This window comes from Mitosporidium daphniae, assembly GCF_000760515.2.
Source record: "Mitosporidium daphniae strain UGP3 chromosome Unknown contig-4, whole genome shotgun sequence".
NCBI lineage: Eukaryota > Fungi > Microsporidia > Mitosporidium > Mitosporidium daphniae.
In genome coordinates this window covers 16,475-43,623 of record NW_013546289.1, presented here as the reverse complement: position 1 = coordinate 43,623, position 27,149 = coordinate 16,475, and the positions used below count along the sequence as shown (strand labels likewise).

Below are 27,149 nucleotides of genomic sequence, written 5' to 3'. Positions count from 1 at the left end.
GGACATAAATTTTATTGTTTCAATTACATTAGCAGATGGGGCTGGTTTCTCTCTTTAGCCAATCTAATGCTTTGGCATCAAGCTCCTTCAAAAGCGGTGCCAAAGTAACATAAACTTGACTATGATACTGGTCGATTAGGTTAATTTCCTTCGGTGTAAGCATTGAAATTTGCACGAGTTTTTTCTGATACGGACACTAGGGTTGGTTAACAAAGGGTCAAAAATACCATTGTAACCTTTTCAAATTCGTAAAAGGCAACGCCCCCAAAAGCGGGTTCCGGAAAATCAGTCTTGCTTCGCACAATCATAATGTCCTCGATTCTGATACCGAAGGCACTGTCTTTGTAAAATCCAGGCTCTAATGAAAACAGCAACAATGCAGCAATACCATTGGTGACCACCATGCCGTCAACAAGCGTATTTTTGAGATATTCTTCGCGAAATCCAATGCCATGCGGACCTTCGTGCACATTAAGATAATGGCCGACGCCATGGCCAGTGCCATGCCTATAATCCTTGCCGCTTTCCCATAAAAACTGTCTTGCCAGAACATCGAGATGAAAGCCGGAGGTCTTTTCGGGGAACACAATGCTTCCAAGCGCAAGGTTGCCCTTCAAAACCCGCGTGAAATCCATCTTCTCTTCCAAAGAAGGCGTTCCAAAATGCAGCGTCCGAGTAACGTCCGTTGTCCCGTTCCTAAACTAAGCCAGCAAAGGGCACATACAAATATTGCGCGCCAGAATCACACAGATAAATTTCATCAAGCGAAAGCGATCTAGAGAGCTCTGCGGAAGGCTTGTAATGGATGATGGCGGCATTGGGGCCAGAAGCCGAGATGGTGTCAAAGCTGAGGCCGACATAGTTTTTCCCTTGACTTCTGAATTCCTTGAGTTTGTTTGCCGCTGTGGATTCACTTACAGCCTGGTTTGATGTGAGAGCAGATTCAAGCCAACAAAAGAATCTCACCTACGGCTAAGCCAAACTGTAAATACCAATGCAACTCCGTCTTGTACGTGTGCCTTGCGAAATCCGTCAATCTCAACTCTAGTTTTCACTGCCTTCAAGGGAGAAACGATTGAGGGCAGAAGCTTCACTTTTTCCTACCCCTAAATACAAAATATCTTACCTCGCCGCCTGCAGATTCGACAAGATCTACCGAAGACACGCCTTTGGCCATCAAAACGCGGTCAAACGTATTTGAGAGCTCCTTCCAGCACTTGAGATCGGAAAAAAGCGCATTGTAGTCTCTGATGACAACGGGCGGCGTTAGGTTTTTGGCAAGACAGTTGATTGCTCCATTCTAGTTGGAATAGTTGTAGGACTAAAGCTAACCCTAGCATCGATATACAGGTAAACACAGTCTTTTGCAATCCACAAATATGAATAAAAGACCGGGTTGAAATCGATATCGGAGCCTCTCCAGTTCAAAATCCATGCTATTTCATCCAGAGACGACACAAGCAGGCCGGCACATTTTTCGGCCTCGATTTTCGAGCGAAGGTCTTTGAGCTTGTCCTCAAATGATTTTCCGCAAAATGAAAGGGCAAGCTCGGAAACTGCATTGCAAGGACGAGCGGGCCTACAGCTCCACGCCAGATCGACCAGGTTTTGGTCAATCGGACATATTTCTATGGGTGCATTTTGAGCGCTCCAGTAGCCCTTCCATTTTTGGATCAAATCAAAGGGGACTAGGGTTGGGTCAAATCCAAGCGTCGAGTTTGGAGCCTTTAATTTCTCCATAATCCATTCTTCCTTTTGGGGAGTGCCGGGCAGCCCGCTCTTCATTAATATCCAGGCCTTGGGATCCAGCTGTTGCTCCGCCTGCAGAAAGTATCTGCCATCTGTCCAAAGCGCGGCCTCCTTCATGGTGATGATCGCGGCTCCTGCCGAGCCGGTAAACCCGGAAATATATGCCCTTCTGGAATCGCAGGCAGATATATATTCACTCTGCAAAATAGGCTTGCAAAAAATCTACCTGATGTGCATCTTCGCCCGGCACATAGTATGCGTGTATTGAATGAAGCTTCATTTGCGCCCGGAGCGCCTCCAATCGGGCAGTGGCCGAAAGCGGTGTTTTGAGCTGCATTGATCGTAAAAATTGCATAAATTGCCAAAATTTATTTGGCAAAATTTTAAATCGGCCCACTTTAATGGTCAACTTTGCCGTTTTTGTTGTTGGCCCCGCCGGCGTTGGAAAGGTATCGGAGCGTGGCCGTTTATGCGTGTAGAGCACATTTTGTAATCATCTGGTCACATATGGATCGTGTACGAAGCGGGCAATCCATCTACTCAATTTGGATCCCGCGGCGGACCACTTCCCCGCCCCGGTTTCAAAGGACATCAAAGACCTCATCACCGTAGACGAAGTTATGGAGGAGTTAGCACTGGGCCCAAATGGAGGTCTCATTTATTCCATGGAGTACCGATTTCCCGCATATTTGTAGATATCTGTTGGAAAATATCGATTGGCTGGAGGACGATTTAGGCCAATATGACAACGAGTTTCTGCTGGTTGACTGTCCCGGACAGTTGGAGCTTTACACTCATTTTTCGATTTTCAAAAACATCATTTCTGTGTTCCAGCGCATGGGATATCAAGTGTGTTGTGTATATTTGCTCGAATCTGTGTTTCTACAAGACGTGTCAAAGTTCTTTTCTGGAGTGCTAAGTGCGATGAGCGCCATGGTGCAGCTTGAAATTCCGCACATCAACGTCATTACAAAGCTGGACCTTGTGGATGACGCCACTCTTGAATCAGAGCAAATATCACGGTTTGCTCGATGTGGTTTATTGTTAGGTTTTTTAATTCAGACCCAAGCCTACTTTTGGATTGGCTCAGAACCGATGAAAAATCTTGTTCCGAGCATCTTGGGATGAACCCAAAGTTTAGGAAACTGAATGAGGCTATTGTTGGCCTGGTAATGCGGCCATTTATTAACGCGTTCCCTTAGATCGAGGAATTCAATATGGTGCAGTTTTTGCCGTTCAATATCCGAGACGAGGATTCCATTGGCGACATCTTATCCCACATTGACAATGCAATCCAGTATTCCGAACATCAGGAGCCACGGGAGCCCAGAGTATGCGTGCTTCTTTTATACTAGGAAATCGAATCTGAACTCGATGAGTTCGACCGCCACCAAGGGAGGGGCGATGACGAGGATTGTGTTAATTAATTAAATTGAAAATTTGGTTATTAATTTTTAATGATTAAACTTACCATAAAAACCCTTCAACAAAAGACCTTTTCCATCGAGGTTGACGATGGGGCCTCCATCCAGACTGTAAAGCAGACCATCGAAGCTCAGGAAGGGTTTGGTTTTGCTTCGCAAATAATAATTTTCCAAGGTAATTCTGGCTTTTTATTTGTAGGCAAAGTTCTCGGTGACTCTTCGACCATATCTAGCTGCAATGTCAAGGACAAAGACTTTCTGGTGATGATGATTAAGAAGAAAGTTTCGGCAACATCTCCAGTACCGCCAGTATCCGCTATCCAAAGCGAAACAAAGAAATTGCCGGAAGTTGCTAAAGAAGCGCCTCCCGCCAATGGAGCTGCCGATACAGAAAATACATCGGAACATGAGATAGAAATCCTTACATTAATGGAAATGGGCGGCTTTGATAGGGATATCGTCGTAAAGGCCATGAAGGCAGCATTTAACGATCCAGATAGGGCGGCCGAATATTTATTCTCAGGTAAGCTAGCTCTTTGACACATTTTTCAGGGAACATTCCAGAGCCATCCGATAACGACACATATGGGCTCTCTGCCGGAAACGGTGGCCTGCAATCGTTATCGTTCCTTAAAACCGATCCCCAGTTCCAGCAGTTAAGGGCTTTGCTGAACCGACAACCTCACTTATTGCAGCCGCTTCTTCAGCAAATCGGCAGCGTAAATCCACGGCTTCTTCAAGTATCCCATGATAATCCTTACCATAGCTAATCAATGAAAACCAGACCGAATTTCTGGCCCTTCTGGAAGAAGACGATGAAGAGGAGGGACAAGGTGCCACAGACAATAATGATTCCGAGCAAGAAGTATTTGATGAGGAAGTGTCTGAAGAAATAAATGAAGACATCGATGTTCCGGATCAAATATTGGGCCAAAATGCAGTGCTCGAGAGCTCTGGCATGCCTATTGAAAGCGCAACTGCCATTCCACATACCCAATACATTCAAGTATCTTCACAAGAAAAGGAGGCAATAGACCGACTGGTTGATTTGGGATTCCCTCGCCAAAGAGCAATAGAAGCATTTTTTGCCTGCGACAAGGACGAATCCCTGGCGGCAAATTATCTCTTCGATACCCCCAACGACGATGACACTGGCATCAATCGCGAAGATGCAATTAACGATTGAAATCCTAGCACCAACGATCAGTACTAACCAGTAAATTTATTTCTTTCTATACGCCAATTTCTTCGGGGGCAGGAACTCCCAACTCCAAACGCAAGTCTTCAATCGCCGTAAGGTAAAGCTTGTACTGGTCCACAGTGTCGACCTTTGCTCTTAGGGCGGCGAGAAGACGAATTGCAGTGGGGAGATGATTCAGACGACGGCATGCAAGTAACACCTCGCGCACAATAGGTACCGTCGGCACAATGTCATAAGAGAAGGCATTGTTGAGCCCACGATACAGCTCGAATTGGTCGGGAGCCGTTTTAAAAAAGTCCACCCATTCACGCTCGTAAGCCTCGACAGTATCCAGTTCACGCGATGATGAATACGAATTTGAACATGCAAAAGGGGGAGCAAGGCTCTTTTTCAAAATGCGTTCGGCAAACAAAAACTGCCGTGGTGGGTTGATTTTGAGCAGCGATTTTAAATTGGAAATCATAAAATATACAAATGCCACGGCGCAATGTTACGAAATGTACTGGAAGTGTTTAATTTTAGTGCCAACATCGATGTCGGTTTGCAGTTCAATCTGGTTCAAGCCGGGCACGGGGCATTAAGTTCAAAGTTAGTCTGATATCCATCAAGAACGATCCGTAAGCATTATAAGAACATGTGTCTGTATTTCGGATCAATTTAGAACACATAAATCTCGACTTTTATGCCAGATACATATATTGCATGCCAATTGTTTCTGGAGTGTTCCTCGTATTTGGAAGCTGGAATCTTAACCCGCCATAGCACGAAGGTCATTTAGGGTTAGGGGCCCAAATACACGGAGCCAGCCTTGGTTTCAATCGCGATTTCAGTGGATATCCCCAAAATTTAGGGTTCTCAATGCCAGGGTTAACAGCCCAATTTGGGCCAATGTTTGTTCATTGTTGGGTCGTTAAAATTTATAGACTGCTTTTTTAGCCGCAGTATGGTTATCCTCTCCAAAAGGGGGTCGTCTTCCAATCCCAAAAATGCCGCGCAGCAGGCCCCCCTCCTTCAAAATGGACTCTTTGACGCTCATAACACCAAGCCTTTCAAGAATCCACAGTGGAATTCTTTTATCGGATCAAAGCGAAAATGGAAAAGCATTAAAAGCCTTTCGTCTACATCGACCTCTGACCCTTTGTGCTCCCCTTGGGGCTCAATGGATGTTTTACCCTCCCTACTTCCGCAGCTAAAGTACTGTGACATTACGGGTCTGGAAATGGCATATGTCGATCCTCGATCCACACTGAGATATTCGTCCGTCGATGCCTATCAAGTGATCAAAAAACTTTCCCAAAGCCAAATACAAGACTACCTGGCACTTCGAAATGCAAGCTTTGTAATGAAATGACGTGCTCGCTTTTATTGTTTATTAAATTTCTTAATTAGGTGTTTTAGAGTTAGGCTTGAGCGTCACCATCAAAGCATGTATGACCCCGGGGATCCAAAGGAACATGCTCAAAATGATATTAATAAATAGATGCACACTAAATCCCCGATCCATAAAGACAACAAGCTGGGGACACAGAAAGGCCAATGTGACTTTCAGAACAAAGCATAGCCTGCACTCTCCACAGAACATTTGATGCACAAATTGATGGTATCATTGATGCGGCAAATATTCCACGCGCTATTTATTTCGTGGCATTTTTATTTTTATTTGGTGGTTTTCTGCGATCGAGAGGTTGCAATGCCTTTATTAAGACTGGGTTAGGGTTGGGTTGAAGCCCTCAAGTATCGGGCGACAGAAAAGGGAGCTAAAAATAAATCTGCACATGCAAACCTATAAAAATAAGCGCTGCAACGACACCAATTTGATACCACACCAGTTTGACCTGGTAGCGATTGAAGGCTATCTCTTGGGGCGACGGCTGAGATTGGAACATTTTTGTTTAAAATTAAACTTTATTGGGTCATCTTGGACACTCGTGCATGGCTCTTCGGTATTCCCTGCTTTCGCAAAGTAGAAACCAGGCATGGATGGTACCGGGGATCCAGCCAAGCAGCGTTAAAAGAATGTTAAGCAGCAAGTCGCTAGTACAGCCTCGATCGATCAATACGGTTAGCGGCGGAATGAAAATGGCGAGAATGCCATTCAAAACGCAGTAGCAGCTTTCACAACAGCATGAACACATTGGAAAGAAGTATTTCGGCCATCAGTATGACGTTCTTGATAAAGTGCAGATAAACATGTGCCATTGCATCAGCAAATCAACACACATGCAGATAAACCTTTCTTGCATTGCCGCGTGCATATGGAGCAACCCTAATGAAATTTATAAATTTTATTTTTTTTAATGGCCCGCAAGAAAATCGACCCTCGCATTAAAACGCTCATCGAGCTCAATGTGTCCAATCACCATCGGTCTCTTTTTGTAATGATAGGAGACCATGGAAGGGATCAAATTATCCACCTTCATTACATGCTCTCAAAGGCACAAGTTTGTGCGCGTCCGTCTGTTTTATGGTGCTACAAAAAGGAGCTTGGGTTTTCCTCAAACAAAAAGAAGCGCATGAGAATGCTTGAGGACAAGAAAAAAAAGGGAATTTCTTTAAACGACGTTGCCAATGAAGATAATTTATTTGACAGGTTTTTGTCGACCACCGACATCCGCTACTGCTATTATAAGGAGAGCGAAAAGATCCTCGGAAATACATTCGGCATGTGTGTGCTTCAGGTATTGTGTTCGTAAATCCTTTCCTTATAGGATTTTGAGGCGCTCACTCCAAACTTACTGGCCCGAACTATCGAGACCGTTCGAGGCGGTGGCATGATAGTCTTGCTTTTGAATAACATCAATTCACTGCGCCAGCTTTACACTATGACGATGGACGTACACTCCAGATACAGAACAGAAGGCACTAAAGATCAAGATATCGTCGGGAGGTTCAACGAAAGATTTCTTCTTTCCCTTTCTCGATGCGATAGCTGCTTGTTTATCGACGATTCCTTGAATGTGTTGCCGATTACGAGCTTTAGCAGAAACATGCTTTCTTCAACCGAAGATGGGGTTGAAAAGGATCCTTCTACGTTGCAAGAGCAGGAAAATTCCCGGATCAAAGATATGTTGGACAAGCTACCTGAGGTTGACGGCGTGGTTCGTACTATAGGCAATCTTTGCAAGACTGTCGACCAAACACGCGCATTGATTTCAATCGCCGAAGCCATATCTGCAAAGTCCCTTCGATTTACGCTCTCTTTAACGGCCTCTCGAGGTAGAGGAAAATCTGCCGCGCTTGGACTTGCAATGGCAGTTGCCGTGTCACAAGGTTTCTCCAACATTTTTGTGACTTCTCCTTCGCCTTCCAATTTGGGGACTTTATTTTCCTTTCTGTTCAAGGGCCTCGAAGCATTGGGCTATAATGAGCATACCCACTATGATGCCATACAAGCCACTTCTGAGGAGCTTTCGGGCATTACGGTTCGCGTCAATATTTTCAAGACGCATCGCCAAACCATCCAGTACATAGCTCCTGAAGATTTTCGAGTACTGGGCCAAGCAGAGCTTGTTGTTATCGACGAGGCAGCGGCCATCCCATTGCCTTTGGTCAAATCGCTTCTTGGCCCGTATTTGGTATTGCTATCATCTACAATCCATGGTTATGAAGGCACCGGTCGCTCGTTATCTCTGAAACTCATTCAGCAGTTGCGAGAACAGCAGGGGGGATCCTCTGGACGCTTCTTAAAAGAGATAAAGCTTGAAGCACCGATCCGGTATGCCAGAAAAGACCTTATCGAAGAGTGGCTCAACAAACTCCTTTGCTTTGATGCTGTTGGCGAAGTAAAAAAGAGCACTTCTCCCTCTTGCCCGCATCCTAAAGATTGCCAGCTGTTTTATGTAAATCGAGACACTTTATTTTCTTTTCATGAAGCCTCTGAGACCTTTCTTCAGAAAATGATGTTTTTGTATGTCTCGTCGCACTACAAAAACACACCAAACGATCTGCAGTTGATGAGCGATGCACCTGCCCACCATTTGTTTGTGTTGTTGGGTCCAGCCTCTGGAGCTGACGAAGATTGCATACCTGAAATTCTTTGTGTACTCCAAGTTTGTATTGAGGGATCCCTTTCCAGGGAAAGCATCCTGAAATCTATTTCTAGAGGCCAAAGAGGAGGAGGCGATTTGATCCCTTGGACAATTTCCACCCAGTTTCAGGACACCGAGTTTGCCAGTCTTTCTGGTGCTAGAATTATCCGAATCGCTACCCACCCAGAGCTCCAGAAAATGGGCTATGGAACTCGCGCAATCACCCTACTTGAGCAATACTATCGAGGCGAAATGTTTTCTGATGAAAGACTTGCAGACCCAAAGCAGGATAGTCCTGCACACTCTAATATGAGCGAAGAGACGGACTTGGAGTCATTATGCCCTCGTGCTAATTTACCGCCGTTGCTTTACAGGCTGGACGAGCGGGCTCCAGAGCGGCTGGATTGGGTGGGCGTCTCATTTGGTCTCACTCAAAGCTTGGCAAAATTTTGGAAACGCCTTGGGTTTCTCCCTGTTTATGTCAGGCAAACTAAGAACGATCTTACGGGTGAAAACACCGTCATCATGTTGAAGAACTTTGTTGTCGAAAATCCCTCCGATTGGCTTAAGCTATTTTTTGACGACTTTTATTGCAGGTTTTACAACCTGCTTCCGATGGCCTTTCGAGACATGCCAATTGCCCTTGCTCTCGAGCTTATGCAGCAGCAGCAGCAGCAAACACACAACATATTTGCCGATGCCAAAGACTCGAATGTGATTGAATTGCTTTCGAAATTCGACATAAGGCGCCTTGAGGCATATCTTAGCAACACCGCCGATTTCCACGTCATATTGGATCTGATCCCAACCATTGCAAGGGCCTATTTCTTTGGTAAGCTTTCTTTAAAGCCGTCAGATTCTCTCACTCCGGTGCAAAGCGGAATTCTGCTCTCCATTGGAGGACAGATGAAGTCTATCGACGATCTAGAAAATATTCTTGGCCTCAACTCTTCGCAGCTGTTGGCCATGCTTTCAAAGATACTGAAGAAATTCTTTAATATTTTCAGAGGTCACGAGGAAAATCGGGCTACCAGGTCTCTCCAAACGACATCGGATGTTGGTGTAAGCCAAGCGAATCCCAACACATCAAAGCGCTCGCTTTCCGACGAAGCGGCATGGGATCCCACGCCTCAAAGCTTAGATGAGGATCTTCGGATTTCTGCACTTTCTGCCAACTCTGCCTTTCGCTCAAAGCAGCAGGAATTGATCGATTCTCTGGACATATCGAAATATGCCATCGATATCGCCGATGAGCAATGGAGTTCTGCCGTGGACGGGAAAAAGAACCTTTCGAAATCGTCGACTTTGGCCGTGCAAAAAGAGTCGAAAAAGCAGAGCGGTCGCGGCTACCTTAAGACCCTGCAAGAGATCGAGGCCAAGAAGGAATCAAGACGCGTTTTGAAGTGCATGTCAAAGTCAGAGAAATGACTAATTTTTTAATTAAATTAAATCAAATCACAAGATGGGCATATCTGCCAGGCTGAGAATGTATTAGCAATGAATTGCTGCAAATGGGCACAATTTAGAATTTAAAGGGATTTTACGATTGATTTCTAGGGTAAAAAGGCTTGGCTTACAACTTCACACCCTGGTTTTTGTGCAATCTTTTTCAAGAACCATAGAGGGCATATCTTTGCAACACTCGCTACACTCAGTGCCTCGCAAATATACCAATGTTTGTACAATCATCGGGTCTCCACTCCTCCACGCTTACTCCAGCTTCTTCGCCGTCGGATCACAGAAAAGTGACTGCTAGGAGTACCCCCCATCCCCTTCGTGGAAGTAGCAATCAATGTCTCACCAAAGGCCTCCGCCATTTTTCGCTGTGTGTGTGTAAAAAAGTGGAAGAAAAGGGTGTTACCACGTATAATGAGGTACGTTTCGTTGTTTTGCATCTTTTCATGCCTTTGCATTGCGAATGCGCGTATCCCTTTTGCTGGCATGCATTTATGATTAGGTTGCCGATGAGCTTGTCGCTGATTTGGGCGGCGAACTTTTGGTATTGTGCTTTCTATGTGGCCGCCATTCATGCATCATTGATATTTTTGTTGATTTGCATTTGGATTTCGATTTTATTCCTTTTTACTGTAGGGAGACCAAAAAAACATTCGCCGAAGAGTCTATGATGCGCTGAACGTTTTGATGGCCATGAACATAATTTACAAGAACAGGAAGGAAATTACGTGGGTTGGTTTGCCCAATACCCTTCTTCATGACTATGAATCTCTTTTGCTGGAGCGCTCTTCAATTGAAGAGCGGATTCTCCAAAAAAGAAAGCATGTACAGGATCTAATTTCAAGGGTAAGCATCGAGATATCCCACCCCTAGCATATTGCAATGAAGAACCTCATTTTGAGGAACAAATCTGCTGAAGATACAAGCGGCTCTCCTTGTTCATCAGACATTTTGCACCTTCCGTTTATATTGATCAATGCCCCAAAAGACACGCGCATAAACTGCGAAATGTTGGAGGACAGGTATGCTGGGGATGCCTTTTATGGTTAGGACGCATTACTATTTTGACTTTGATGCCCCATTTTCAATCCATGAGGATCTTGAGCTCCTCAAACTGATGGGCCTATGTGGCGATCAAACACCGATTCTTGACCCGGTCTCGTCGCTCCCCTCTCCGCTTCTTGGGTTGTGGGATGACGTCACTTTGGCCTCCACCGCAAAGTCATCTCGACTGCAATTTTTGTCGGCTTCAGAGAAAAGCTGATTTGTCAGCGCCATCGCGCGCCGTTCCAATCGACATTTTGTAAAATAGGAGTTAATAATAAACCAAACAGCAGCAAACGCGTCAACTTGTTTTTATTCCGAAATATCGAGACTAACAAAAATCGATGCTGCCTTTTGCGGCCAACCGAGCCCGGTTGGATATTTTCTTCCACAAGGAAGCTTTTTCTTTCTTGCCCTGAGCACACATGGGCTTGGCACGCAGGATTTTCGGATCCTATACACAATCCCGTTTATGATGATCGAGTGGTCCCACTTTGCACCTCTGGCCCTTGATTCGTACAAAAGCTCCATTGCAGACAAGTAATCCGTCGAGGGCGACACTGGCGGGGATTCTGGAACGTCGTCGTCCTCAAAGGAGCAAGGCAGGTTGAGAGAGGAAACCGGTGGCGATCTTAGGTGTATATATCCAGGAACAGGAAGTTCATACTTCATATGGCAAACAAATAAGCAAACAAAATCAATAAGAGCAACAATGTGAATGGTTCCCCAAGAATCAAAGACCAATCATCGGCGAAAATTTTAAAAATTAAATTGTGAAAATTTCAGTCAAAATTGGACCAACTGAAGCAGTTGCGAGGTCCCTTTAAAATCCCCGTGCCATGCAGCTGTGTTAGCGATGAACTCATACTTTAGAACATGTCTTTTCGTGTTGGCATTCTTTGAAGTGCGAGCTGTTCTGTCCCAAAGCGTCTGCTATTACGATACCATCGAAGCTATCCGCTGCCCCATCTCCAATTTATCGCGACCCTCCATCTTGCCAACGACAACCGCTCAGGATATCAGCACCAGCGTCACGACCGTTACGGAGACATCTGTTTCGACATTTACCAATTTTTCTGTCAGCTACATGACCGTCGCAACCCCGGTAGTGTCGTCGATACAGCTCCCACCTCTCGTTGTCACAAAAACAAAGGAAACATGCAGAACGGTCGTTTCTGTGGTGACAAGCTCCAGAGGCGCAGACACGGTGACTCTGAACAGCATATGCACGCGTATGTTTACCAAAATCTCCAGCCAATTGGACACGGTCTCTGTGCGCATCCCCACCACCATGGTCTGCACTGTAATCAAACCCACGATTACCACTTTTACACTCACCACGCCAGATTTATTTGTTTTGACTAACACGATAACTTGCATGAAAAACCGCCTATCAACGGTAACTGTCCCCTCATGTGAGCCGTACGTGTCCATCTCCACTCCTGTCTCAACTTCGACAACGGCAGAGAAGCCTCAAGCCAAGTGCTTCCTGGTACACCCGGAGCACTCACATAAGAAATTGCTCTTTTAACCCGAAATACCATCATTCATGAATAAAAACTAGCTACCTTAAACATAAAAAAATAATTTCCTTTTGCAAGATAGAAATTACTGGGATCACTTTACTAGTTAGTTAGTGAACACTGAGGCTCCTTTGACTTCCATTTACATTTTCCTCTCCTTGCCATGGCCATGGTTCTGCCGGGTAGCTCCATAATCTGGATAGGGGATATGAGTTGCTGGCGCTGCGGGACCACTCGCCATGTTACTAAGGTACTGCACATATGGATTGATTTGGCCATGGGGCGATGGATATTGCGGATAGGAATAGCGTTCACCATATAGATGGGAATCTTGATCTGCTGGAGCATACCGATTTTGAGGAGGAAACATGGGATACTCACAAGGCCGTTGAGCTGGTATTGACTGGGAATGATGGGCCCCATATGACGGGTAGGCCCCGCTATTGGCATTGGCATACTGCTGCGGTGAATCTCGGCTATGATAGGCCTGTGAAGGTGGCTGATCGCGATGATGCGAGCGGTTTTGAAAACGGGCATCTCTAGGCCCGGAATTATGACTGCCATATTGCTGATGATAGGCCTGCTGATGATAGGCATGCTGTTGATAGGAGGGCCGTTGCGGATCGTACTGGTACTGTGGATATGCTTGAGACTGGGGATGAACTTGGGGCAGGCCGTGTGTCTGCTGCCAGCTTTCTGCATTGAAGCCTTTGATATTCGAGACAGCGGCGGCATTGTTTGCTTCCAATTTTTCGTCATACTCTCGATGCATCGAATGGTGGTGGTGATGGTGCAATAGCGAGGCTGGATATGTGGATCGAAGAGTTTGCCGCGAAAACTTGGCTCGACGGAAATCATCAATCGATATCGTGCGTGGAGGAATAGCTGCCCCAGGAAGAAGTGCAGGGGCAAATGAGAGGGGCCGCTCTGGATATGGGTTTTCGAAGATGAATTCATGAGGGACTAGGGCTACTGAGGCCTTGTCGTCGTGCACAACGCCAGTCGTCGATATCTTGCCCTCAACGCCAGTCGTCGATATCTTGCCCTCAACGCCAGTCGTCGATATCTTGCCCTCAACGCCTTGAGGATTCAACATCAACGAAAGTGACATGGCCGATTCAAAGTTTTGGCGGATATATTCATGAGTCTGGCTCTTCCCACCTACAAAGTAGAGATCGGTGCCGAAACGGTTGCGCTTTTGTTCTTCTTCAGAAAGCATATTTTCCGAAATGGAACATGCTGCGGTGAGAAGCCTGCTTTGGTCGATAAATGGGAGCAAAGCTACACCTTTCCAGCTGTGCTTTTTCCCATTCAAGTCAATTTTGAACGTCGTCGGGTAAAAGTCAATTATCGGTGAATCAACATTTCTCATCAACTTGGCAAAAGATAAGGGCAGCAGTGATGAGCTGGCCTCTGGAAGCACACCAAGTAGCTGCTCAAAAGGGCGAAATGGAGAACCTTTCGCAAAAGAGATAGAAGCGTTGTCTCGCGCCAACAGATGAAAGTCCGAGGCAAAAGGAGCATAGTGGAAAGGGTAGAACCAGGTCCATGAAACACACCCCTTATAATAGTATGCCATTACCCAGGCCAGACCCTCAACATAGGCGCGTACCATGGCAGCTCTAGACTCTGTGTCTTCTGGAGCAAACCCGAGTTTGTCAAAGTAATATTTTTCTTTGGCGCCTGCCTCCCAAAGGTGAATCTCATCTGGGGCTTTCTGCGCGGCATCCGGGTTTAACGGTTCACATGTGGGGTGTTGAAGAGGACCGACATCTATTGCTGCATGTTCGGAATTTGGGATCTTGGATTTGTCTTCTAGAGTGGGCTCAGGATTGGACATGTTATTATCGTCGAAATTCTTTCTCTTTTGAGGAGCTGCAACAGGTTTGTTTGGATCAAAGAATTGCGCTTTGAGTGCCGTAGGCTCTAAAGAGACGGAACCAGCAATTCTGGACCGACGAGTGACAACCGGATTTGGGGAAGTTAGCCCCACTTCTGGGGTAGCGAGATTTTTGTCTGTTACCGATCCTCCAGTGCTAGTGGCATTGTGGAGCGAGCTATCCGTCTTTTTGGGAGACTCAAACCTTTCATAACGTGCCTTTCTAAGAGCAAAAATCTTATCTTCTAATTTTCCAAGATGGGCTAGCAGTTCAATTACTCTGGCAACATTGACTTCCCCACGATGTGTCAGCATAATGCTTGAGTCATCCTCTAAAAGGCCACGACTGGAAGTTGGTACTGGTTTTTGCAGAGAGCTGGACATCGATGCCGGAAGAATGGTCTGTTTATAGAGATCAAGTAGAAGATCGATGGCTCCTTCGTGGATTGAGAGAGAAGGCAAATGTGGTAGAAAGTCATTGCCGACAAAGAAAATCAGAAAGATCCAGTCATCTATAAGAGCTTCAAAATTGAAATCCCCAACTCTGGGAGATCGTTTCCACGTGAACTCGTAATGCAAGTACTCGCGTAAAATGGCAACGCTCAACCATATAAATGGTTTTCGCTGATGGGGAGAAGTTGTGCGCATCCGTTTGAGTGAAATCTCTGCAGAGGTACATCCAGATGCATGATGTCCCGCGGCCCCGCATCTGTAGCAATTGTTGTTGCGACGCTTGTCTGACTGCTCGCCAAAGACATCTTCGCGCAACACAAAAAAGTTGGGCTCGTGCGTAGCAAGGGCTAGCATGATGAGATCAGCATCAAGGCCATACATGGCATGAGTCATACTTGGAGGATACCCCGGTGCTGCCTGCTGTTGGCGAATGAAATCCATGATCTTGTGTTCGCCCTCACCAGGCACGGAGGCGTCTGAGAGGATAATCTGGATACAAGACCAGCTGCTTTGCGTAGAGATTTTCTCTGTGATAAAGCGGCGAAGAGCCGTGCTAAGGTTTGCCATAAAAGCTGTTCCAGGCGTGATGCAGTTGGAGTCGAAGCTTCCCGGTGTAGGTAGCCCATCACCCTTATCGGCATCTGGCTCTGGGATTACTTCGGCTCCGTTGCTACGAAGCGCGTTTCGGAATATTTTGCTAGCCTCCAATTGTTCTTGGGCTTCCTGAGCAGCTCTGAAGCGGCGTGACCGTTGCTGGTTCATTTTGGCACGAGGTGCCACTCCATCGACGGCCATATAAAGCAAGTGGCGCGGTCGAGCCATGGCAAATAGGCGCTCAATATATGCAAATATCGCGTTAAACATGGCCTCTTCGTCTGCAGGGGCGTCTTCATCCTCAGGATGGCAGCATGGATGGATAATGCCATTCATGTCCAAATAGAGGTTGTCAACCTCGAAGCCATTTGGATTTGGATGCAAAAGATCGGGCAATTTGCCACCATCTGCTGAAGACCCGTTCTCATCAATAGCATCGTCTTCGATTACAGAGGAAATGATTCTTGGATACTTGTTGTTGAGCCACTTGAAGAGGGCGGGGACTCCCATCAGCGGCAATGGGAATGAAAAAATTAAATTAAAAACTCCGGGCTCAATACACCTTCAGTTTTTATTTTTCAAGTGTAGCTTTTTTAGCAGCAGGGTCTCTCTTCGATCCTCGAACATGGCGATTTTTGCGCTACAATGTGGGACACTCACATGCTTACCTTCTATTTTCTTCTCTTCTAATCCCGGAAAATCCAACCTCCATATCTGAAAGATCACCTTGATCCTCGTTGCAAAATCTATGTTGTCAGTAGAAAGAATACACCTGAACTTGTCATAGTTGAAAAGCTTTCCAATAACCGATGAGTAGTTCTTTTCATAAAATTTTTCTGCATCTTCGTTCAGTACATCATCAAAATCCGAGTCTTCAATCCGAAGCTTGGCCGACGATTGACCAATATGCCGGGCCTTTTTCTTTAAAGCTGGATCCTCCGCGCGTGCAACCTTAACCGCAGGGTATCCAGAAGGATTAACAAGGAAATCTTTTCTTTTTGGTACCACCGTGTCATCTTTTCGTTTTGGTACCACCGTGTCATCTTTTCGTTCCAAGCGCTCAGAATTGTCCCTTTGTGTGGATTTCACTGGGCTCTCTATATGGTTTGTTACGGCGATGCCATTGACATTTTTGCTATTGGCATTCATAAATACAGAATCTAGCCTTTTCAAAGTAGCCAATTTTTGATTCCTTTTTCCATGTTCCGTTGAGCCAGGTATCGGAATCGTTTGGGATTGTGACCGAAAAGCCGCCGATACTGTAGGAGCATTGACATTTGCCAAAGTCTTTTTTTCACTGCCTCCTGATGTTGATTGCATCTCCCGCCCCCTTCTGAGCTCTAATTGGATCTCCTCTATTGATCGCAAATCCCTTTTTTTCTGGTTTAAAACTATCAGGTCTTTTGACTTTGGCTGCTTCGTTTTTAGGATAACGGATTTATGAGGCAGCACTTTGGCAGTTTTCATCTGCAGGTTGCCGTCCCCCATTGTCATCTGAAGGTTTGGTTTCTTCCCAATTTGGCCAAAAGTCGGGACGTCACACATCTGCACAACGGAAATGGCAGCTACCTGAATGCGTCAATGTGGTGAAAAGTACCTCCTTTTCAGAATAATAGGACTCTTTTGTAGGCTTAATAAATGAAGGGCGACTTTTTGACTCTAAAAAAACATCATATAAGAAAGGGGTACTAAGAAATGGCGGTGGGGGTGCGGTCACGCTATCCCTGTTCGCCTCCACACGGCGATAAGGTATCTCTTCAAATGTTTTCTTTAAATGTAAATATAAATGGATACGTTTATCGGCTCCATCTTGGGCTGTTGCGCCTGCTGCTGTTGTTGGCTCAATTTTTGATCGCGATCTGACTTGAGAGTATCCAATTTGGATTTCCGATAAAAAAATTCAGCCTCCTTGAGACTTTGCTTTCTGGATGCCTCCTCCAACAAATAGTCCAGCTACACGTTATTTACGCCAACACAGAGATGGAATGAGCATATTACAGGGGCAAAGGAGATAATTACCTCTTTCATAGATGATTAAATAAATGAATTTAAGTTTATTATTTGAATTTTGACATACTATACATCAATCTTGCCCCTTGATGCACTTTTTTTGAGGCTACTCATGGCATTAAATAGATTTAAAACTAGTAGTTAGATATACATATGATACCTCCAATTGTTGCTTTTTTTTTCAAAAGGTTTTCTGCCTCTAAATCATATTCTGAAATTGATTTATGCGGAAGATTGAAAAGAGCTTTCTTTTGGTCTGCTGACAGCCTTTTTTGCTTCCTTAGGGATTTGGCTTTCTCTTCTTTAGATTTTTGTTTATATTTGGACTTTACAGCTTTCTTTAAAATATGCACTTTATCATTTTTCAGCGCCTGATGGCCCAAAATGTCTCTAGCAAGGGAGGTAAACGTTTCCATCAAAAAATAAAAATATTTACACACTGGTTTAAAATAAAAACTTCGCCCAACGTGGGGCTCGAACCCACGACCGCGAGATTAAGAGTCTCGCGCTCTACCGACTGAGCTAGCCGGGCGCTGCTGTTTCTCCAACTAAAAATTAAATTATATTTTAATAAAATATAGGCCCCGTCGAATGCTAATTCAAATTTAGAGAAAGATACATCAATCAGCGCAGAAAATCGCGCAATCACCAGCTAAATTTTTAATAAAAATTATTTTATCATTCGCTTTAGAGCTCAGATTTTGTTTTCAGAGGGGCTAATGATTATCGTATTAAAAAGAAAAATTGAAGAATTTTGAGAACAACCACGAAATATTATCTTGCTAAGGGCTGTTAAACTCCATTTTCTTGCATATTCGGATGGAGAATATATGGTATTTAAAATCGACACATTTCTTTGCCTGCTCCTTCTAATCCGCATCATTAATTGTGCAAAGTCTATCTAGTACTGAAAAAGTAAAATTTATCCGACCTCGGCATGTAACCCTTTTAATTTTCATAGAATTGCAGTTATCAAAAATAGATGTTTCTTTTATTCGCATTAATATTATTGAAAACGAATGCATACTTTCGGTCAATGCTATTTAGCCAAATGGTTTATTGGGTTCTTGTAAAACATAAACTGAAACGCTTATTTTATAGGGTAGATTTTACCTTTACAGGGTTTAATTTTGATGATTTTTGAATAATTTCTACTTGGTGAAAATTGAAAAAACGAATCGACTGCTTTTTATACTCTTTTGGATAAGGATCCTTTTTTGAGGTTAAAAATGATTTTCATACTTTCCACTTGGAGTCATATTTTCATTTTATCATGATATTTCTTTTTGAATAATTCACTCAATCGTCGAAGAACTTACGACGAGTCCAACTGAACCGATCCCAAATCGGGTTAAAGTATGTTTATGTAAATAAGCATTCGTATTACCGGGGTTTTTTGAGTCTGTAGCTCCCACATTGAAATGATATTAAACGATGTTTTTATGACAAATTCCAGATTTATTAGTAAATTATTGGTTTCCTCTCCATTCGTCCCATAGTCCATACAATGCCAGAAGCATCTCATTCGAAAATTCTATTTTTTGATCTAATACGAGGTCATCTAAGCGAAATATAATGAACGCTCCGTTGAGGATATCGGCATGAGTTAAAAGTCGCGAGTAGCAAAGATTTGTGTTAAAGAATTTGGCACAAAATGGCCTCGTCAGACGATTCGGGATTTTTATCCAAGTAGATAAACACAGATTAGGATCCTTTTTGCGACGTATGTACAAATTACCGATGTAGAGAGCATCGCTCGCATTATAAGGACAAATTCTTTGAAGAACGAAGAATCTCATTTCAAAAGTAGTAGTAGACGGGCGAATATAGATCCCAATAGAGTAGATAGTATCTGAGACGTATCTAGTCAGAAAGTGGCAACATTCATAGAAAAGCACATCGAATGGCTCATGTGTAAAAGCCACCTCAAATACAACTTCGGGATTCTTTTTTGTGCTCAAATTCCAATCATATTTGATATAGACTCCGCCATCATAATACTTTTGCTGAATGGATCCGCAAGTATAGGCATTGCAGCAGAGGATATAATCGCATTGAAAAGCCATGGGTGAAAGATTGGCGTTTTTTGTTGCAGCGCCACAAATTTCCGTGCCAAGCACTTTCTGTATAAATGTATGCACCTTGGTGGTGTTGTGCGTAATAATAGCTAGATCATTGATCACGACAAACGAACGTCCTTTTTCGGAATTTTCAACAAACTCAATAAATTCCTGATCGTACTCACAGATAAATACAGGATCATTTAAAAAGTCTGGTTCGCATTCTGATTCGAACGCCTCGATAGCTGCATTCCAAGAATACTCAGAGCTGCTAATAGTCATATCGGGATTTTCAGAAACTTTCATACTTTCGAAGGCTTAATAGTAAGGCCTGTGAATTTCAAACTCAATTCTAGGGTTGGTCGCTGCAACCCGCAGCGTGGGATCATTACTGATATGTAAACGGAAATATTTGTTACGAATTACGTGCGATCTATTTATTCGCTAATCTTGATTTGGCAAGAGCATGAGTTTAAAAATAGATTTCAACTACCACCCCAAATTAAAGCTACTTTTAATCAATTTCTAATCTTTTCATTGAGTGATGTAGGGGCTTGTGAACCTTTCGTATAAAGGGGCCAAAAATTATATCCTCATGTGGTTCAAAGAGCTGACAGCTGATACCTGTCCGCTTCAAACGATCATTTTGTCCCTTTTATTAATTTTTTTGATCATCACTCTGTTTTGTGATGAGTGTCTGCGGGTAGCTCATAAATAGTTACTGTGGTGGCTATAGATGTGTTAAGTAAACATGTAAGAGCCTTTTTCTAGAATCCTCAACAAGGCTTGAAGGCTGCAGATAGATCCAAGGCTTGAAGGAAGGTAATTCATGCCGAGAACGTTTCTTGGAGCAAATAAAAAACCAAGCGCAAAAGCATGCTGAGAAGATTTTATATCAATAAATGTTTCCGACGAACATCGGTTAGCCGGTTTTCTGTAAATCTTAGGCTTAAATATCGATGCAAAATATGTGCAAAGGTCAATATAACCTCAAAAAGACGGGAAATAGCAATAAGTCTGCATTTGTGCTCAACTCGGAAGCAATTGGCAGTCAAAAAAAAGATTGGACGAAAGGGTTATATTAGACAAACGGTCTGATTTTTTGGTACAGTTTGCGATTGAATATCCATTTGTGTCCCGATTTAACGTCCATAAATATTGTAAGCTTCACACACACTCTGATGGCCTTCATTAATGCATCGATGAATTTAAAAAAAAATTTAGAGAATAAATGTGCAAGGTATTTTGAATTTTGGCCAACATTTATGAGGCGGTAGTTTTTCAGAGCTTTTCAATATCGTTCAGTGGGAAGGCCAAATTTAACAACCATCCAAATAAATTCATGGAATATATGGTGCACCAACATGGTTATCCTATTCCAGTAATGCATGCCTGCTATGAACAGCATACGCTTAAATTGGTCACTCCAAAATAGGAGAATATCCTTATAGGACTATTCGCCAAGGAGCTTAGAACGGTTGAATTTATTGGTTTTATTGATCATTCGGCAGTATTTATGGTGGATTTATTTAGGCGTTAAAACAGATTGAATATTAATAAAGCTATAATGGCAAGTATGGCAAGTATGGCAAGATCTAATGCATTATGGGTCACCACCTTGGCCTGGCCCAAGTTTTTCAAGGGAATACAAGTTCTAGAGGCCCTACAGCACATTTCAGCCTAGGGATTTTCAAAATCTGCCCAATAAACTGCTCCAACGATACAATCAGCACTACAAAAACGATCGAAGGGTTAAATCTTGCCGATGCTGGTATTTTTGAAGTCCAAAAGGCCTAATTAAAATAGGCACAGGTTGCTAAAAAATTCAAATTTAATTCAACTGCTTTACTTTTCAAAACAAGGATGTCATGGATGGTAAGGTTTTATCCTACTTAGTTGGACCAAAAACGTAATTGAAAAAATCAATAATACTTTTTTCAATCCAAGAGAAAAGTGTAAGAGAAAATTTAAAAACGAAAATTAATACTGGCAAGAAAACTATGATATAAAGGAGCACGTATTTGGAGTCGAAACAAAAACAAAAATGGGTCACAAATGAAAAAAAATTGCGAGGGGAGGCTATCGTTTTAAAACTTTGATAAAAGGCAACAACTGCGGCTCCAAAAATCACAGATGCTGAGGCGATCGCGATCTCACACCAGTATTTCCCAACTTTTGAGGTCAAGAAGTCAAATGCTGGAGTAAGTATCGGGATAGTTGTTCCTGTCAAATTATCTCGCGCGAGCTCTGCAGATTCCGCTGTTAATCCTTTTAAGTTTGGCACAAGTATGGGTGCTGGAGATATCGAAGAGGTTTTTTGAGGCGAGTTTTCTAAAACACCTGATTCCGTTGATATGGATGAGTCCCTGAAAATGCCAAAATACATAATAATGCTTCCAACAAAAAGAAAAAGCACACATATTAATGTAGCCTTGATGAGGGGAGAAGGCACTTGCATATCAGTGGTGTAAAAATTCGACATGATAGATGCATCATGTACATATACTAAATCACAAGATAATTGGTGCAAATCGCGATTTACACAAAACATTGAAAACATTTAATTATCAAATTTATACAAATCATTATGAAACTAGAATGAAATTTAAATTATTATTTAATAAACCTTACTCGCGATTTTTCAGTAAACGGCATTAATCATATCATCTTCGTCTCTCGCTCCATATTCCAAGACCTACATCGATATCAAATTTATAGAGAATGCGGAGCCAGATCCTTGAAATTGTCAAGTTCGATATGCTTTTCGTTTCAACGCAATCTTCATGTTATAATATTAAAATAATATGTGATCCGAGCGACTTTCGGTCATTTATTAATGGTGAGCCGTCTATTTTCAAGCGACTCTAATTGCTGTAATCTGACAAGTTTTCTCCTTTAGAGTATGAATCTTATATTTTTGTAAATGTCTTTTTTGTCTGCTCAGAGATTTACCAATCTGTCTGAACAAAAAAGCTTCCAACAGTCTTACTTTTCAAGTAATATCCTTGTATTTTTCATGCTTTTGATTATCTCGTTCTTATAATTTTTATATGAAACTCAAATTTACGCTCAAAGATCGATTGTCTCGTTCCTTTCAAAGATCGATTGTCTCGTTCCTTTCAAAGATCGATTGTCTCATTTATTTTTGCATTTCTGCCTTTCTGAAGCATTTGCAATTATGGGATACATCATAATGTAAAGCTCAAATTGTATTGTACTATTTTTCGCGATTTTAGTAATTTGTACACCCGCTGCATATTGATGTCGACCTATGGCAAAATATTCGTTGGAAAATATGATTATGGTCTGTTTATTTGAAATGGAATCGTCTTGATCCCATGATTTTGATGTTTATCAAGATAATCTCTAGCGGCTATTTTTAAAAATCAAGCGGAAATACAACACTATAAAGATTAGCAGAATAGTTTTTCGGCTTATTGCTTGCACGATTGAGTCAATTTTGAGCACAATATTCCATTCCTATGGTCAAACACAAGTGTGTTTAGCATCGGATATCAGAGTAAAAAAGTATAATCTCCGAAATCTACGTCGATAAGCTTCTGGTTTCAAATCTATAGTCAGCTTAACTACCTATTTGATCTCGATCCTATGAACATGTGTTGCCGTCTTCAAGATTGTGTTAGATATTGATGAAAGATACTCTTTTGATAGTTTAAGATCAAAATTTATTATTAAAGACAAATTAATTTCCAAAGTAGCAAGCCATATAATTTCAGAAAATCATGGAAAGTAAAGAAAATAATGGAGAAGCACAATCATTTAGACTAAAAGAAAGCAAAAACTCTGTATATGAAGATTTGCTTGAGCAAATGGCGTTTTTGCTTTATCAAGTAGGCTATTTGCTTAGTATTTCAATTGCAAAGCAAACCTTTCTTTACTCTGCAACCACAGCGTGATGTATATTTTTCATTCCAATAATACGGATCATATTTCTTGTTTTTTGTGTTGTCAAGCGAGATCGGAAATTAAATACTTTTCCCCAAGCTGAAAATACACTTCTAAACATTTTATAGGGGTCTCAGGTTTCAAACCTGAGCAGAATTCTTCAGTGCCAATCAATATATGCTATGTTGACGGAAATTTTGATATCAATCACTAAAGTAGATCATCCAAAAAACAAATCACTCCGATAAGTGGGCTGTTCTTTCATTTCGGTTGCTTTTTTTGAACGATCATTTTTAAACTTTTTACAGGGCTGGAAAATATCGCATCACAAAAGGCGGTCATCGCAAAAATACCAATTTACCAAGCTTTCTGATGGTCTCGCGCTATCTGGCAGTGGCGCGTGGCTCTTTTTTGAAATGTTTGTATCGCCTCCTTGACAAAGTTACTTCAAATGTACTCCCAAATAATTTTTGCGTGGCTAAATAAATTGCAATCCCAGCTGTAATTTTAAACTTAATTTGTCTTTGATGGAGGGGACCTTGGATAACATTCTTCAACAGCAGTCGCTGAAATGGATTTTCGTGGGGGGCAAAGGTGGCGTGGGAAAAACTACCACAAGGTACATGCGCAAAATTCAATTTTGAATAGCTGCTCTCTTGCTATCCAGTTGAGCAAGTTCAGAAAGAACGTGTTGCTGATATCTACGGATCCCGCTCACAACCTTTCCGATGCGTTTGGCCAGAAATTCGGAAGAACCCCGACAGCAATATCCGGGTTTGAAAATCTGTTTGCAATGGTTGGGTTATCTTTTTTTACTTTTCCAAGGAAATAGACCCGGCTGCCACATTTGAAGAGCTTTCTGTAGAGTTTTCATCGTCCGTCAGCAATGCCGAAGATGAGCGAGAAGAGCTCCCGTCTTTTAAGGGAATCATGAATGAAATCGGAACATCAATCCCTGGAGTTGACGAGGCCATGGGATTTGCAGAGATCATGAAGTACCGTTTCATGGATTCTTTCTTACTTTTAGGCTCGTCAAATCAATGGAATATTCAACAGTTGTGTTTGATACCGCGCCTACGGGGCACACGCTCCGCTTCTTGTCCTTCCCATCGATCATGTCCAAAGCCTTTGCAAAGTTATCCGATCTTCACACCCGTTTTGGGCCAATGATCCAGCAGATGTCGGGACTACTTGGTCTGGGATCATCTGCAGCAGGATCATTTAACCCAACTACGATTTTCTCAAAGATTGCAGAATTGCGAACAATAACCGATGAAGTCAATGCTCAGTTCAAAGATGCCACCAAAACGACATTTGTGTGCGTCTGCATTGCCGAGTTTCTGTCTCTCTACGAGACAGAAAGAATGGTGCAGGAACTTGCCGTTTTTGGAATCGATACACACAACATAATCGTAAATCAACTGGTACCGCCCTCCACTTCTTCCAATGGTAGTTTGTTGCATTTTTGACCGATTTAGCATCGAGCTCGTCTTGTGACATGTGCATGGCCCGCAGAAAGATCCAGAAAAAATATCTGGACCAAATTATAGAGCTCTATGAGGATTTCCATATTGTCCAGCTGCCCCTGCTTAACTCTGAGGTCCGCGGTCCAGCTGCCCTAAAAGCATTTTCGGAAAGACTTGTGCATCCCAGTGTGCAGTCGTGACTTTTGATGACATTCCAAGCAAAACAGTAAAAAAGACGACCAAAAATCACATAATGAGCAATTGCATTCAAAAATTGCAAGCGGCCACATTGAGACACCAATTTCCAGTGCAACTCCGAAGCCCAATCGAGGTCAGATTGCACACATACATGCACCAAGTTAGCGTCCAGTTTATGTTCACAATCACCGCATCTTCTAACCCTAATCCTAAAAATCGCTTACATAGCAGGTAATTAAAATCAGAAATACTAGCAATTTTTAGATTTTACTGCCATATGACGAGCTCCGCCAATGTCCAGCAGCGAGCGGTGCTACCGCCTCTCCCAGCCCCGCTACAATTTGCTGCCGGAGGCATAGCTGGGGTCACCGAAATCCTGGTAATGTATCCGCTAGATGGTACTCATTTTCCATTTAATAATAGTCGTCAAGACGCGCTTCCAATTGCAAGTGGGTAGCGGTGCAGCCGGACCCGATTCTTACTCTTCGATTCTGGGTACCTTTAAAAAAATGATTCGCAACGAAGGGTTCGGATCTTTATATCGAGGAATTCTCGCTCCTGTTCTTGTGGAAGCTCCAAAACGAGCAACTAAATTCGGGGCCAATGAGTTTTTTGGCAGGGCCTACAAGGATGCCTTTGGATGGGAAAAGTCTCGAATGCTCTCTGTTGCTACTGGTGTTTCATCGGGAATTTTGGAGGCCACCATGATTGTCTCATTTGAGCTTGTCAAGATCCAGATGCAAGACAAGTCCAATGCCGGTCTATATCGCAACACCTTTGATGTCGTGAAAAAGATATTTGCAGTGGAGGGTTCCTTTTATAGCTCGTTTTAATTTACTTAGGTTATTGTTTTTGCGTTGATGTTAATAGGTGCACGTGGGTTCTTTCGAGGAATTGAAGCGACAATATGGCGCCATTCCGTTTGGAATGGTGCTTATTTTGGGATGATTACGACGCTCAAAAATTCGATGCCCGAAGCAAAGGTTTGACGTGAAATTTTTACTGATGCCATAGACCGATCAGCAAGCGACATTGAATAGTTTGATCGCAGGAACAATTGGGGGCTTTATTGCGACCACCATCAACATCCCATTTGATGTAATAAAGTCGCGTATACAGGCCCAAAAGCCTGGAGCTCTCGATCCGAAGTATTCATGGACCCTTCCAGCATTGCGGTCTGTTGCCGCGGAAGAGGGAATCTCAGCCCTTTATAAAGGCTACACTCCAAAGGTGTTGCGTCTTGGCCCCGGTGGTGGCATTTTGCTTGTGGTCTACGACCAAGTCACGGCCTGGATGCAAAGGAACCTTGTGGGACAAAAGGAAGAGTGAGCGAATGGTCGTTGTAATTTTTATGTTATAAGACGATAATAATAAATCCCCTCAGTGCCTTAACCTTATCAGCACCACAACGATGAGCAAAAGCGCTAGGCCAGATATCAGCAGAAGCCGTAAGGCTTTGTCTGTTTTGATTCTACATGGAAAGAACGTACGAAAATGTACTTTCTGATCATTCGGCCAACTACCCTCTTACTTGTAGTCACATGCATCTCTGCTGCTCCAAGCTAAAAATTGTATTGCTACATGGGTTACGCTAAAATTGATGTGCTCCAGTTGCTCTCGCTGCTTTCGCAGAGAGTCCAATATGGAGTGTCCCATTCTTTCGATATCGCCAGCCTTCCTGCAGGAGTCTTCAAGACGAACGCTATGCTCATCAAACACTGAAGAGCTCAGCGGATGGGGAGAATATTTCTCTCTTGCCCCACTTAACAAGGCGTCCCGTGCCGACGAGGACGAAATCTGATCTGTAAACCCATATAGAGTGCCCTCCTCCATTTCTTGCAAGAAAAATGGGTTTTTGTTATTCTTAAGGAGACCCTATATGATGAAAAGGAAAAAAGTTGCTACCGTTTCCAAATTCTGGATTCTGTTTTGAAAAGTCGACATTTCGTCCTGGCAACGAAGTCGAATGCCTTGTGGAAACGTGAGGGAGGAGGCCTCAGCGTGCATTTGTTGGAGCTACGTTAGGAAAATGAAAGCATACAATATTCTTTGCCTCTTTGAGAGCCTGCAAGTTTGGGGATGAGGTCTTTTCCAGCGAAAGTAAAAGTTTGGAAAGTTCATCCCTCAAACTGCCATAGACATCCATTTACCGATACAAG

The 27,149-nt window shown here is 43.1% G+C and overlaps 15 protein-coding genes across 15 annotated transcripts; 7 read left to right on the top strand and 8 right to left on the bottom strand.

The window, feature by feature from the left end:
• Window positions 1-28: 28 nt before the first annotated feature.
• DI09_4p210 (creatinase/aminopeptidase) lies at window positions 29-1,866 on the bottom strand (the record flags this gene model as incomplete). Its single annotated transcript, XM_013381911.1, has 6 exons — window positions 29-127; window positions 228-696; window positions 749-913; window positions 967-1,058; window positions 1,127-1,300; window positions 1,393-1,866. 6 exons carry the CDS (start codon window positions 1,864-1,866, stop codon window positions 29-31), a joined length of 1,473 nt encoding a protein of 490 aa, XP_013237365.1.
• Window positions 1,867-2,394: 528 nt separating this feature from the next.
• On the top strand, window positions 2,395-2,877 carry DI09_4p200 (uncharacterized protein; the record flags this gene model as incomplete). Its single annotated transcript, XM_013381910.1, has 1 exon — window positions 2,395-2,877. The coding sequence occupies one exon, from the start codon at window positions 2,395-2,397 to the stop codon at window positions 2,875-2,877; it is 483 nt and encodes a 160-aa protein (XP_013237364.1).
• An 89-nt stretch (window positions 2,878-2,966) lies between these two features.
• DI09_4p190 (uncharacterized protein) lies at window positions 2,967-4,359 on the top strand (the record flags this gene model as incomplete). The annotated part of the gene is made up of 4 exons (XM_013381909.1): window positions 2,967-3,080; window positions 3,243-3,696; window positions 3,738-3,892; window positions 3,958-4,359. 4 exons carry the CDS (start codon window positions 2,967-2,969, stop codon window positions 4,357-4,359), a joined length of 1,125 nt encoding a protein of 374 aa, XP_013237363.1.
• A 46-nt stretch (window positions 4,360-4,405) lies between these two features.
• On the bottom strand, window positions 4,406-4,837 carry DI09_4p180 (putative subunit Va of cytochrome c oxidase; the record flags this gene model as incomplete). The annotated part of the gene is made up of 1 exon (XM_013381908.1): window positions 4,406-4,837. The coding sequence occupies one exon, from the start codon at window positions 4,835-4,837 to the stop codon at window positions 4,406-4,408; it is 432 nt and encodes a 143-aa protein (XP_013237362.1).
• A 395-nt stretch (window positions 4,838-5,232) lies between these two features.
• Window positions 5,233-5,725, top strand: DI09_4p170 (subunit Ies6 of Ino80 complex; the record flags this gene model as incomplete). Its single annotated transcript, XM_013381907.1, has 2 exons — window positions 5,233-5,264; window positions 5,311-5,725. 2 exons carry the CDS (start codon window positions 5,233-5,235, stop codon window positions 5,723-5,725), a joined length of 447 nt encoding a protein of 148 aa, XP_013237361.1.
• Window positions 5,726-6,671: 946 nt separating this feature from the next.
• DI09_4p160 (tRNA(Met) cytidine acetyltransferase) lies at window positions 6,672-9,830 on the top strand (the record flags this gene model as incomplete). The annotated part of the gene is made up of 2 exons (XM_013381906.1): window positions 6,672-7,043; window positions 7,083-9,830. The coding sequence occupies 2 exons, from the start codon at window positions 6,672-6,674 to the stop codon at window positions 9,828-9,830; spliced, it is 3,120 nt and encodes a 1,039-aa protein (XP_013237360.1).
• Window positions 9,831-10,075: 245 nt separating this feature from the next.
• DI09_4p150 (uncharacterized protein) lies at window positions 10,076-11,121 on the top strand (the record flags this gene model as incomplete). Its single annotated transcript, XM_013381905.1, has 5 exons — window positions 10,076-10,276; window positions 10,360-10,401; window positions 10,494-10,703; window positions 10,746-10,867; window positions 10,908-11,121. The coding sequence occupies 5 exons, from the start codon at window positions 10,076-10,078 to the stop codon at window positions 11,119-11,121; spliced, it is 789 nt and encodes a 262-aa protein (XP_013237359.1).
• Window positions 11,122-11,213: 92 nt separating this feature from the next.
• Window positions 11,214-11,573, bottom strand: DI09_4p140 (uncharacterized protein; the record flags this gene model as incomplete). Its single annotated transcript, XM_013381904.1, has 1 exon — window positions 11,214-11,573. One exon carries the CDS (start codon window positions 11,571-11,573, stop codon window positions 11,214-11,216), a length of 360 nt encoding a protein of 119 aa, XP_013237358.1.
• A 304-nt stretch (window positions 11,574-11,877) lies between these two features.
• Window positions 11,878-15,860, bottom strand: DI09_4p130 (5'-3' exoribonuclease 2-like protein; the record flags this gene model as incomplete). Its single annotated transcript, XM_013381903.1, has 4 exons — window positions 11,878-12,197; window positions 12,268-12,425; window positions 12,470-12,526; window positions 12,571-15,860. The coding sequence occupies 4 exons, from the start codon at window positions 15,858-15,860 to the stop codon at window positions 11,878-11,880; spliced, it is 3,825 nt and encodes a 1,274-aa protein (XP_013237357.1).
• A 54-nt stretch (window positions 15,861-15,914) lies between these two features.
• On the bottom strand, window positions 15,915-16,895 carry DI09_4p120 (uncharacterized protein; the record flags this gene model as incomplete). The annotated part of the gene is made up of 1 exon (XM_013381902.1): window positions 15,915-16,895. The coding sequence occupies one exon, from the start codon at window positions 16,893-16,895 to the stop codon at window positions 15,915-15,917; it is 981 nt and encodes a 326-aa protein (XP_013237356.1).
• A 512-nt stretch (window positions 16,896-17,407) lies between these two features.
• Window positions 17,408-17,776, bottom strand: DI09_4p110 (uncharacterized protein; the record flags this gene model as incomplete). Its single annotated transcript, XM_013381901.1, has 2 exons — window positions 17,408-17,466; window positions 17,521-17,776. The coding sequence occupies 2 exons, from the start codon at window positions 17,774-17,776 to the stop codon at window positions 17,408-17,410; spliced, it is 315 nt and encodes a 104-aa protein (XP_013237355.1).
• A 1,053-nt stretch (window positions 17,777-18,829) lies between these two features.
• DI09_4p100 (uncharacterized protein) lies at window positions 18,830-19,726 on the bottom strand (the record flags this gene model as incomplete). Its single annotated transcript, XM_013381900.1, has 1 exon — window positions 18,830-19,726. The coding sequence occupies one exon, from the start codon at window positions 19,724-19,726 to the stop codon at window positions 18,830-18,832; it is 897 nt and encodes a 298-aa protein (XP_013237354.1).
• Window positions 19,727-23,853: 4,127 nt separating this feature from the next.
• Window positions 23,854-24,992, top strand: DI09_4p90 (ATPase Get3; the record flags this gene model as incomplete). The annotated part of the gene is made up of 5 exons (XM_013381952.1): window positions 23,854-23,945; window positions 23,975-24,122; window positions 24,152-24,321; window positions 24,354-24,775; window positions 24,805-24,992. 5 exons carry the CDS (start codon window positions 23,854-23,856, stop codon window positions 24,990-24,992), a joined length of 1,020 nt encoding a protein of 339 aa, XP_013237406.1.
• Window positions 24,993-25,165: 173 nt separating this feature from the next.
• On the top strand, window positions 25,166-26,319 carry DI09_4p80 (uncharacterized protein; the record flags this gene model as incomplete). Its single annotated transcript, XM_013381951.1, has 5 exons — window positions 25,166-25,221; window positions 25,255-25,369; window positions 25,422-25,775; window positions 25,833-25,973; window positions 26,005-26,319. The coding sequence occupies 5 exons, from the start codon at window positions 25,166-25,168 to the stop codon at window positions 26,317-26,319; spliced, it is 981 nt and encodes a 326-aa protein (XP_013237405.1).
• Window positions 26,320-26,344: 25 nt separating this feature from the next.
• DI09_4p70 (uncharacterized protein) lies at window positions 26,345-27,136 on the bottom strand (the record flags this gene model as incomplete). The annotated part of the gene is made up of 3 exons (XM_013381950.1): window positions 26,345-26,450; window positions 26,522-26,865; window positions 27,032-27,136. The coding sequence occupies 3 exons, from the start codon at window positions 27,134-27,136 to the stop codon at window positions 26,345-26,347; spliced, it is 555 nt and encodes a 184-aa protein (XP_013237404.1).
• Window positions 27,137-27,149: the final 13 nt, after the last annotated feature.